The sequence below is a fragment of the Seriola lalandi genome, unplaced genomic scaffold, assembly GCF_002814215.2.
Source record: "Seriola lalandi dorsalis isolate HSWRI2012SDOR001 ecotype SW California unplaced genomic scaffold, Sedor1 jcf7180002054969, whole genome shotgun sequence".
Taxonomy (NCBI): Eukaryota; Metazoa; Chordata; class Actinopteri; order Carangiformes; family Carangidae; genus Seriola; species Seriola lalandi.
Genome location: NW_019525520.1, coordinates 94,578 through 105,307, shown reverse-complemented (window position 1 = coordinate 105,307; position 10,730 = coordinate 94,578). Strand labels below are relative to the sequence as shown.

Below are 10,730 nucleotides of genomic sequence, written 5' to 3'. Positions count from 1 at the left end.
TCTCTCTCACACACACACACACACACACACACACACACACACACACACACGCGCGCGCGCACACACAAACTAATCTATAACATCCTTCTGGTTGTCCCTGTGCCAGCCCGTCACTGCGCATGGATGCCCGGGGTCTGTCACACACACTCATGAAAAAAAAATATGGTGCCAGATATTCGCGGTCAAACTCTCCTGACAAGATTTTTCTTTTTCTTTTTCTTTTTTTTTTTTAATTACCTTCCAAACTTCGTCCTCTTCAAGTCCATCTCTCGTGCGTATAGGTCGCGTGCGCGCTAACGCGTTGGTGCGCTCGCGCTCTATCTACAGATAGCGGCACACCAGCGAGCGTCGTCCCCTCCTACGGATCCCCCATTCCGGATGTCCCACCGCCGCGCGTCCAAACATAAACACATAAGTCCAGCGGGGGCAACGACCTGCGGAGTCGGTCAACTATTCACCAACAGCGACTCAACGACTTTTGACCGCGGTGTCGGAGCTTCGGTCCGGGGATCAAACAGCGAGCCATCCGGCGGAGAGGAGGCGATGTGCGCGGCGGCTCGCGGGGAACTATGTAGAGTTTTGTTCCGAGTCTCAGATGTGTTTGCAGGATGTTCCGCGGGACTGAGCTTGTAACCCCTCCTCTCGCCTCCCCTCCCCTTTCCCCCTCTCCTGTCTGATGATAACACAGCAGCAAACAGCAACCCCTCCCCACAACACAACACACACACACACACACACACACAACACAACAACACACACAACAACACACACACAACAACACACACACTCTCACACAGTTTATTCTCAGTCTTTTTTATTTTCAACTGGCGTGTGAAATGTGAACGTGAAGGAAAGAAAAAGTGAAAGTTGTAACTTTTATAAACAGAGGAGAGAGAAAAACAACATAATGGAAAGGAATGCATGTGTGAAAGGTGAGAAATGAGTTTCAGTCTGACATGACTCTAGAAGTCCAAGGTCACCACATTACTCCCACAGATATTTATTTGACTCCACAATAGAAATATATATTTTTTTTATTTGGATTTTTTTTTTTTTGGCCACTGTTTTATTTACAGCTACACAACTTTATATATCATGTAGAGACACGCTGAGGAAATCAGAGGAAAGTGCTGATGTGGGACTTTCATAAACAACTGCACAGAGTCTGAATTGCTCATATTTTCCACGTGATTTATCATTTTAGTGGAAAAGGCACAAATTAAATCCCTTTCCATGGAAATAGACAGTATTATAGTTTCGTTTCTTAGATTGGTGTGTACAAATAGTAAAACAATACTTTTTACAACTTTCAGCTTCTCTATAATAAAATTTTGATTGATTACAACTAAAGATATGATCATTTTCACTTTTTTTTGCACTTTCACTATTATATTTCTTATATCTTGGAGTCCTAGCAGTTTATAATTTGTCAGACTTACAGTGAAGTTAGTGAAACAATGCATGTGGGCTCGGGACGGTTTAAAATGTGTGTGACAGAAATGAATTCGTAAAGAAGCAGGTATTAGCAATGACAATGACCTTGCTACTGTGCAGATAAAAACAACAAACATTATTTACATATAAGTTGTTGCTCAAGATGCACAACACATTTCTGTTTAAATGTCATCTGTAAAATCACCACAGTGACTCCATCCATGCGTCCGCTTTGGAATGATTTTGCTAATCAGAGCGTTTAAGATCTGTGTTTGCCCCCATGTCTCTGTGATTCTGTGTCAGCTGTGTCCTCTGGATCGGTGCACTGTTGTCAGGGTCTGAGCGGCCGCCTCTCCTCCAGAGGTCTGTCAGCACAGGCAGAGGGCCAACGCACCGTGTACTGGCCTTTGGTTTACACAAGCCGAAGCTTCCACACAAACATGACAGACGACAGACAGACGGACAGAGGTGAGGTGTGGGAAACAGATAGTAAAGCCAATTACTCGGCTTTAGAATCACTTAAGAGACAAATGTTGATGTTGATGATAAGATGCTGTGATGATAAGAGACAGCAAATGTGCTGAGAAATATGTTTTATATTATTTTAAGGATTTTTTATCCAATGACAACATGAAAAAAAAATATAATATAATATATATATATAAGATAGCATGTCCAATTTTTCTTATAGCCTCTATTGGTCACTTAAAAAAGATTTAATATGTAGTCAATATAAATGTTTGAAACACACACAAACACACACACACACACTGTCAGGTGCATATTATTTACCTGTACACATGTGCTCGTCTGGCCACTGTCATTGATATTTTGAATGTTATCTCTGAACTCGGCCACAGTGGTAAATGTGTAACATGTTTTGTTGAAAGAGAGGGAAATCGTTGGACGTCTGTGTGTTTGCATAATGTGTCTGTTCTGTTTCATGCAGCTGCTGCACGTTGCCACAAAGGGCTTCTGGTGGACACTGTTATTGTTTGACAATATTTAATTTTCCATTCAGTGCGTGTGTGTGTGTGTGTGTGTGTGTGTGCGTGTGTTGTTTGAAGAGAAGCATGAGTGGATCTGCAAAATGAAGTTCAGCGACACAGAGAGAGATAAATGGAGGCATGAAGTGGAGCCATGTCTTCTGAAAGAGAAATGTATATTAATGTCACATACAGCTTAACATCATTGTTTGTGAGGACAACAGGAGCGTTCATTAGGGTGAAGGTTCATCATGGTGGACTGATTTCTTCTCAGTGTCGATTGGTTTATCTCAGGTTTGTTGCTTTTTTCTTTTTCTTGCCTTTTTATGCTTGTGCCAAGTAGCTGACAGCGTTTCTGCTCCACATCCTTCTTTTGTTCTGTGAGATCCACACACAGGACGATCCGCAGCTGTCTGCACAGCCTGTCTCAGGGCAGCCTCGTCTTAACTGCCCAGCTTCAAGTTTCTATATCCACGTCAAGAATTTGTATCAGTCACGAATGCGGTGCGACATGCTCAGACTTACACCTGAAACTGCCCTGAAACTAACGCATGCAGATGAGACCTGTGACTCACATCCCAAATTACACTCACTGTTTCCCTCTCATCCCACGCCTCAGATCCTGTTGCTCCAGCCGCCAGAGTTGTTATTGAATAAGTTGGCGAGCTCGTGCTCAGAGACAGGCCAGTCAGAGGATCGTCGACATGGGCCCCGTGAACAACAGTGATGTTGAAATGAATAGATGACATCACAGAAATTATGAAATAAATGCAATTTAATAGAATTATTTACCCTAATATCTTAATTTTTGGTAATTTTTGGTATTAATTTTAACACCATACCAATTATATGCAACTGACAGATAAAAATGTTACACATTCAACACTGTACATCGACATACTGCATATGAACTTTGATATATTGGGACATAGATTTTGATTTAATATGTTTTTCACATGTATTAAAAAACAATGTGTGCTAATATGTGGGAGAAATATTTGTTTTGTTCAAATATTACACTATTTATGTGACATACTGTACCTGTAGGCCTATCTATCATATGTCGTTTAATATAGAGTGTAATATACACACCTATACTCAACATGAATAAATATGTTTTTGACCAATGTGATTTTACCATGTGCAGGTCTTACAGGTGCTTTTTGCTTTACATACAGCAGGTTTGTCAAGAGTCATAACAGTACACAGGGATAATAAAGCACACAATATAGTTTCAGTTTGTTGTGAATATTTGTTGTAGTAGATTAAAGTACTATATCTATAAATTTATAATACATATAAAACTATATATATATATAAGATATACCTGTATATATAGGGTATATATTTATATATAGGTTATATGTTGTTTAACAGGTTTTTTGAGAGTTTTACTACTCTATAAAATATATGTTTTTTAATTTGTAGCCTTTGAACTTGTACAGTATTTTTCCTTTAATGTTACTTTATACTTCTACTTCATTACATTTCAGAGGGAAATATTGTTCTTTCTACAGCACGATGTACACAGTATGTGACACCTTTAGTCAGCAGGTACTTTGTCGATTATGATTTTTACATACAAAATATATGAAGAGCTTCTAAAATATGATGCTTTGTTATAAATCCAACTACCCAACAGGATATACATATACAATGCATAAACAAGTAGTCAATTAATCAATCAACTGATAGTCAGAATATTAATTGGAAACCATTTTGATAGCTGTTTAAGTAAATTTTGGTCCAAAGTTGAGATTTTTTAAATGTGAGAATTATCTGCTAAACAGTCATTTCAATTTATTTTTTTTTAAAAATTGAGGTTTGGACTCTTGGTTGGACAAGACACGTATTATGAACTATAAAGCTATAGGATCACTATAAATTTTTATAAACCACACATTTGATTAATTGAGAAAATAATCAGCAGATTAATCCATAATGTAAACAACCATTAATTGCAACCTTATTAGAACTAGCTAAGAATGAGCACCATCACACCCAGCAGGGAAAATTTCACAAATTTTCTGCATTGAATACTTCAATTTTTAATACTTAATACTACATTTTTCTCACTGTACTTTACACTTTCATTACAGGACGTTTACTTGTAATGCACCTTTTGCACATTGTGATTAGTACTTTTATTAACATAAAGGATTTGAATAATTCATCCACCACAGCTGGTCTGTAATATCTTATCCTGCATATGTTCAGTAACTATAATATCTTTAACACCATTCATTTTAGATGATGTTTGCTCATATTGACGGTGGGGGGCGCTGTTAGATCAAGTCATGAGTAGTAACTGTACAGCGGAGTGTTTCCAGGAGAGCCGTGTGAGCTCGTGCTTCCTCTCCTCCGTAGAACCGAGACATCTGAAACAGAAATACTTCTCCCACTTATATGGAATAACATGTTATGTGTTCACCATCATCACCTGGACAGCGCGCGCGCGTGTAGAAAAAAACGGTCCTGTCTCTTTAAAGCTGCCTCACGCTGCGTGCTCGGAGCATGCGCAGTAAGGCGGAGCAACAGCCTCTATGAAAAACAACAACAATCACTACAGCAGGGGCCAGGGAAGAGAGATGGCTCCGTGAAGCTCCACACTTCTGGTCCTCACCACAGTTGTAATCCCAGCCCGACTGCTGCTATTTCTACCGGAGCTTTTATATGTCGATGTTGCCGAGCTCATGAACTTGGCTAGTCAGAGCGGGGACGCTGGCGGCAGCCAGCTCCTCTTCGCCAACTTTAACCAGGACAACACGTAAGGCAGGGCCGGGGGAGAGTGTCTGGGGGATCCGATGGCCTTTGCTGTCAAGCTAGCTGTCGGTAGCTAGCTCAGTGTGGACTTGTTTGGGCGTCTAACGGGATGACAGGGCTCGATGTGGAAAAAGCCTGGATGTGGTTTCTCACGTTAGAAATGGCTAACGACACACGCAGATGTTAGCTAGCTAATGGAAATGTGCGGATATGTTTTAGTTCAGCCGTCACGAGCATAGCTTTCTAGCTAACGTGATGTTGTGTGGTCCGAGGCTAACTTTAGCCACAATACACATGTAGGTTAGGTGTCATGTAACTTCTCGGGTGTCAGAGGTGAAATTTGTTATGATCAGTATATTGATTACAGATGGATTTAGCCCGAAGTCAAAGTGATTCTGGTTGGTTTGAACGCTAATGTTGTCCGGCTGACATTTTTCAGGACTGGCGCTACAGGAGGAGGACAGTTTGACAAAGCTGTAACGGTCTCAAACCGGGGCACTGCCTTTATTTTTCTACAGACTTAATAACCTTATAATAATAACCTTTTTTGTAACGCACGGGTTATTCCGTTAGATTTACTGGTGGCCAGCTGTACACCACAGAGGCCTGGTGCTATTGCAAAACATCTCCAGTCCTGCGACGAGACCGAGATCACTGATATTAACCAGGCGGATCCCTCCAGGGTCTCGTCTGAAAGGCCTGTGTAATAATGACACTTGAGGCCATCAGTATTCAGTGTTTACGGGTGTGATATTTCGCTGATGCAATGCTTGACCAATGCTGCAGTTGTCGTGTTTTCTTTTATGTAAATAGGTCCTTAGCTGTTGGCACCAAATCAGGATACAAGTTTTTCTCCCTGTCCTCTGTGGACAAATTGGAGCAGATATATGAATGTAGTAAGTATTTTCTACCCACTTGTTAGTAAACCGTAAATTGTTCTTCAATAACTGTGTTACTGCTCTGTAATATTATTGCTTAGTCATGTTCGAATGAGTTATTGTGTTTAAAGCCTGCTGTCTAGACAGAACACAATCACAGCACCATTAGATGATTGCTATTACTTTAAATATTAATAAAGTTTATCAGCACTTTTCCTCTATTCTTTAACATCAAGCTTCCTCCTCATTATTGGATTTATATACATTATAGTATGTTCTCTGCTACATCCTCGATATGCACCCATGCATGTACTTTTGTCAAGGAATCAGCTTACTTCCCTAAATGTGCTGTTAGATGGGATCATGTGATGCTTTCATTTGCACTGTGTCATTCCCTTAACAGTTAAAAATGACTACCACACGAATCACAGTAAGGCAGCTAAAAAAAGATGAGAGGTGCGAAGTGATTATTTTTGTGTGTGTGTGTGTGTGTGTCTGTCTGTCTGCAGCGGACACGGAGGATGTGTGTATCGTGGAGCGTCTGTTCTCCAGCAGCCTGGTGGCCATCGTCAGCCTGAAGGCCCCCAGGAAACTCAAAGTCTGTCACTTCAAGAAGGGAACCGAGATCTGCAACTACTCCTATTCCAACACCATACTGGCCGTCAAACTCAACAGACAGGTAGGAAGACCAGGGCACAGACATACCTGTCTGTCTCGCCCCGTCTCGTGTCCCGGTTGGCTAATGAATCAGTGCAGCGAAACGTCTCTGTGGTGTTCTGTCTTTGACCGTGATGTCGTCCGCGTTGTTGTTGTTGTTGTGGATCCTCTGCAGAGGCTGATCGTGTGTCTGGAGGAGTCGCTGTACATTCACAACATCCGAGACATGAAAGTGCTTCACACCATCAGAGAGACTCCACCCAACCCTTCAGGTGAGTCTGCACAATGACGAGTATCATCTCAACAGAGTATGGTATGTGGTATACAGTAGTACAATGCTCATAGGGGGAAAAGGAAATACGAGGAAGGAGGTTTTTCCTTCTACAGTATATGCACACACAGTGAAAACGGGGATGGTGCTTTCTTCAGGTTTTTCAGGTTTTTGGTTTCTCTTTTATTTTTCTTAGTTTATTTACAGTTAGCCGTGTTGTTTTCCAGCCTGTTCATCATTATCTCTGAGCTGGCAGCTGCTCTAATCTCCCACTGCTAACTGCAGAACAAAAGCAAGAAAGCCGATGCTGCCAGAACTATTACAGATCTTGTGGTTATTGCAGTCTCTCAGTGTATGCGATTTATTATTATTTTTTTATCAGTTTCGGTTTCACAGATTTTCAAGTTCAGATAAATGTGGTTCTGCTGCGATCTGTTTTATCAGTCTCTTGTTAATTAATCTCCATTTGTGTACACGTTTTCTCCAGGACTGTGCGCCCTTTCCATCAGTAATGATAACTGCTACCTGGCGTATCCAGGCAGCGCTACAATAGGAGAAGTTCAGGTGTTTGACACAGTCAACCTGGTAGGTGAACACAAAGCACAGCAAAGCCCTCTGCCTGTAATAAAGTCCTGAGGTTTAATATGTTCTCTCCTCTCAGCTCTTATCTCATTATGTTTGTAATGGTTCACAAACACCTGCATGTTGTAGCCGAGGCATTGTTTCCGCTGCTTATTGTGTTGGATAATGACTATTGAGTTTCCTGTTGGAAAAGAGCCAAAGCTAAATCTTGTTCATTAAGACTCTGTTTCTAAAGAAGCACATCTCTAACGAGGGTGTGTTTTGGGGTTTTTTCCAGCGAGCGGCTAATATGATTCCAGCCCACGACAGCCCGTTAGCGGCGCTGGCTTTCGATGCCAGTGGAACGAAACTGGCCACGGCCTCAGAGAAGGTGAGGACAGGTGTTAGCACTGCTGTTATCTATGTGGCTGATTTGTGTGTGATTTTTTTTGTTTTGTTTTGTTTTGTTTTCCGCCTCAGTAAATGCTGATCCTCGTTGTTTGGTTCCTTTTCAAGTGCTATGATCTTCTGTACATCTGTTTTCTTTCACTTCCTCCCAGGGCACAGTCATTCGTGTCTTCTCAATCCCAGAGGGACAGAAGCTCTTTGAGTTTCGGCGAGGAGTCAAGAGGTAGAGCGGATTTGATGATTGACTCGCTACGGTTCTGGGTTTTCAGAAATGAAAGTGGTTTTACTGTGATGATGATGATCATAATAATAAATATAATAATAAGCTTTATCTATACAGCACCTTTCAAAACACAGGTGCAAAGTGCTTTACAAGACAAGATAAAAACTGAGGACAAGTGTTACAACATTAGGAGGGAGAGAACAGTGATGATGAAGTTCAGTAAAAATTAGAAAAAGCTGTCTAAAATATTTATATTAATTGATAAAAACAGGATGATGACTTAATATAATCATAGGTTTAAAACATGAGTAGATAAGTGATGGACTGGCGGGACTCTGTAGGTTCACCTGCTGCCCTGTGCGACTGTTGTACATGTTTCTGTGCTTCATCTCTTAGGTGTGTGAGCATTTGTTCGTTGGCGTTCAGTATGGAGGGCCTGTACCTGTCGGCCTCCAGCAACACGGAGACGGTCCACATCTTCAAGTTAGAAACGCAGAAGGAGAAGTATGTGTATGTATCATTCTGTCTGCCAGATCTTAAAGATGCTCCTGAGGCAGCTCGGCTGGGTTTTCCTACATGATTATTATCGTGTTAAACAGAGAAACACAGTCTTCTCAAATTGTGTGTGTGTGTGTGTGTGTGTGTGTGTGTGTGTGTGTGTGCAGGCCTGCGGAGGAGCCCACCACATGGGGAGGGTATCTGGGCAAGGTCCTGATGGCGTCCACCACCTACCTGCCTTCCCAGGTCACGGAGATGTTCACCCAGGGCCGAGCCTTCGCCACCGTTCGCCTGCCCTTCTGCGGACACAAGAACATCTGCGCCTTAGCTGTGTGAGTGCCCGTCTGCTGTCTGCGCTGCGTTCACATACACAGACAAGTCATGGAAATTTGTGTTGCGCCTCTTATTCAGTTTCGCATTTTGCTGCTAATTAGCACCTGATGTATAAAGTTGATTTGGTTTTGATTCATTTATTAAGATGAAAAACTAAATTATCTTTTATTTTGGTTCTGGTTGTTGATCAAGTCTTTTTTTTTTTTTTTCCTGACGTCAGATGTTTGTGAACTTTTGTTTTACATTGTTTTGAATCAGGATTCAGAAGATTCCCAGGTTGTTGGTTGCAGCAGCTGATGGTTACCTGTATCTCTACAACCTGGATCCACAGGAGGGAGGGGAATGCACACTTATGAAGCAGCACAGGTAATACACACACACACACACACACACACACACACACACACAGTTAATAGTTTCTTTTACTGAATCTGTGCTTGTGATTGACCCCAGGTTAGACGGCAGCGCTGAAGCACCCAATGAGATCCTCGAGCAGGGGTCACATGACCGCCCACTTGTGGCCCAAACCTATAGTGCTGCAGTCACTAAAGGTGAGTCAGACAGATGCAGCTTTAAAAGTAGAATGTAAACAAAGATTTTACATTCAATATTTGACCTTTCACTTCTCGTTGCCTAGGTTACTGCGAAGAGCAGGGCGCTGTGGGGGGGGCGGGCCTCGAAGATGACCTCAATGACTTGCGCTTGGAGGAAGAGAACGAGCAACCGCCGCTCATCCTTGAAACTGACTGACGAACTGCGAACGGCCGTACCCACCAATCAGAGGGCTCCTCTGGTGCTGCTATGAACATGTGACACATGGGGGGGCAGGGGCAGGATCAAAGACCGGGGGGGGGGGTGTTTTTAAAACGCTCAAAGCGTTCAAGAGCCTGTCTGTCAGTCAGTCTGTGCGTTCGTCTGTTCACATCCATGTCCGTCTTTTTTCTCCCCTCCTTCCCTCCCCCGCTTCCTCCCCCCTCAGTCGTGCCTGCGCAGGCCGGACTGAAGCTTTGCATGTACACGTGCCAACCGCTACAAACATGCTCCAATGTGAAAATGAGCATCTGTGTGTGTGTATTGATCATTTGATCAACAACAAAAAAAAAAAAAAGAAAAGAAAAAAAAAAAGAAATGTAGCTGTGTCTCCAATTAAGACACACACACGCACACATACACACACGCACACATACACACACACACACAGACGCAAGCACTGTGTAAAATGAAAGTGATTGTGTAAGTGCCTCTCTGCCCCAGAGTCGTGGTGTCTCCTGTCTGAGAGAGAGAGAGAGAGAGAGAGAGAGAGAGAGAGAGAGAGAGAGGGATCTCTTTGCATTGGCTTAAATAAAAATCTTATTTTCAGTTGTTGGATCTTAATGGAGGGTGTGTACCATCTTTTCTAACCTCTTCCTCTCTCACTGTCCCGCGAGAAGTTTGGCGTCGGTCGCGTTTCAGCTTGAAAATAGTGATGTGGAAGAAGCTTCTGGCTTAAGGCAGAGGTGTGTGTGAGTACGAGAGAGTGTGAGTGTGCGTGTGTGTGTGCGTGTGTGTGCGTGCACGCTCATGGCTGAGACCTCATTTGTGTGTGTTCGCTGGGCATGTACATTAGCTAAACAGTGAGTAATTAGCCTCCACTCGTCCGCGCTCACGTTTACCTCATCCACACAGAGGCTCGGTGGAACCTCGCCGCGCTCCCCCCCCCCCCCCCCCCCCCCCCCCCC

General features: G+C 42.7%; 2 protein-coding genes and 1 long non-coding RNA gene across 6 annotated transcripts in view; 2 read left to right on the top strand and 1 right to left on the bottom strand.

Moving 5' to 3' along the window:
- The window catches only part of mmd2a (monocyte to macrophage differentiation-associated 2a), an 11,554-nt gene extending 10,930 nt beyond the window's left edge, over positions 1–624 (bottom strand). The window contains exon 1 of one of the 3 annotated variants that reach the window (XM_087170948.1): positions 238–624. In XM_087170948.1, the coding sequence (XP_087027074.1) occupies positions 238–266 (29 nt within the window). In that variant the 5' untranslated portion in view covers positions 267–624. The remainder of the gene's footprint in view (positions 1–237) is intronic. The other 2 variants (XM_087170949.1, XM_023395810.1) reach the window with 2 other exon arrangements.
- Positions 625–761: 137 nt separating this feature from the next.
- On the top strand, positions 762–3,547 carry LOC147817370 (uncharacterized). The gene is made up of 2 exons (XR_015436446.1): positions 762–2,714; positions 3,040–3,547. It is a non-coding gene; the product is annotated as an uncharacterized LOC147817370 (long non-coding RNA).
- A 1,418-nt stretch (positions 3,548–4,965) lies between these two features.
- wipi2 (WD repeat domain, phosphoinositide interacting 2) lies at positions 4,966–10,371 on the top strand. 2 transcript variants are annotated; one of them, XM_023395806.2, is made up of 12 exons: positions 4,966–5,187; positions 5,997–6,079; positions 6,571–6,740; positions 6,894–6,990; positions 7,477–7,574; positions 7,849–7,941; positions 8,111–8,181; positions 8,578–8,685; positions 8,847–9,011; positions 9,271–9,378; positions 9,466–9,563; positions 9,650–10,371. In XM_023395806.2, exons 1-12 carry the CDS (start codon positions 5,114–5,116, stop codon positions 9,760–9,762), a joined length of 1,278 nt encoding a protein of 425 aa, XP_023251574.1. In that variant the 5' UTR covers positions 4,966–5,113; the 3' UTR covers positions 9,763–10,371. The 2 variants fall into 2 exon arrangements, with proteins under 2 accessions (XP_023251574.1, XP_023251573.1); XM_023395805.2 differs by having other exon boundaries at positions 4,967–5,187; positions 8,578–8,691.
- The last annotated feature ends 359 nt before the right edge of the window (positions 10,372–10,730 follow it).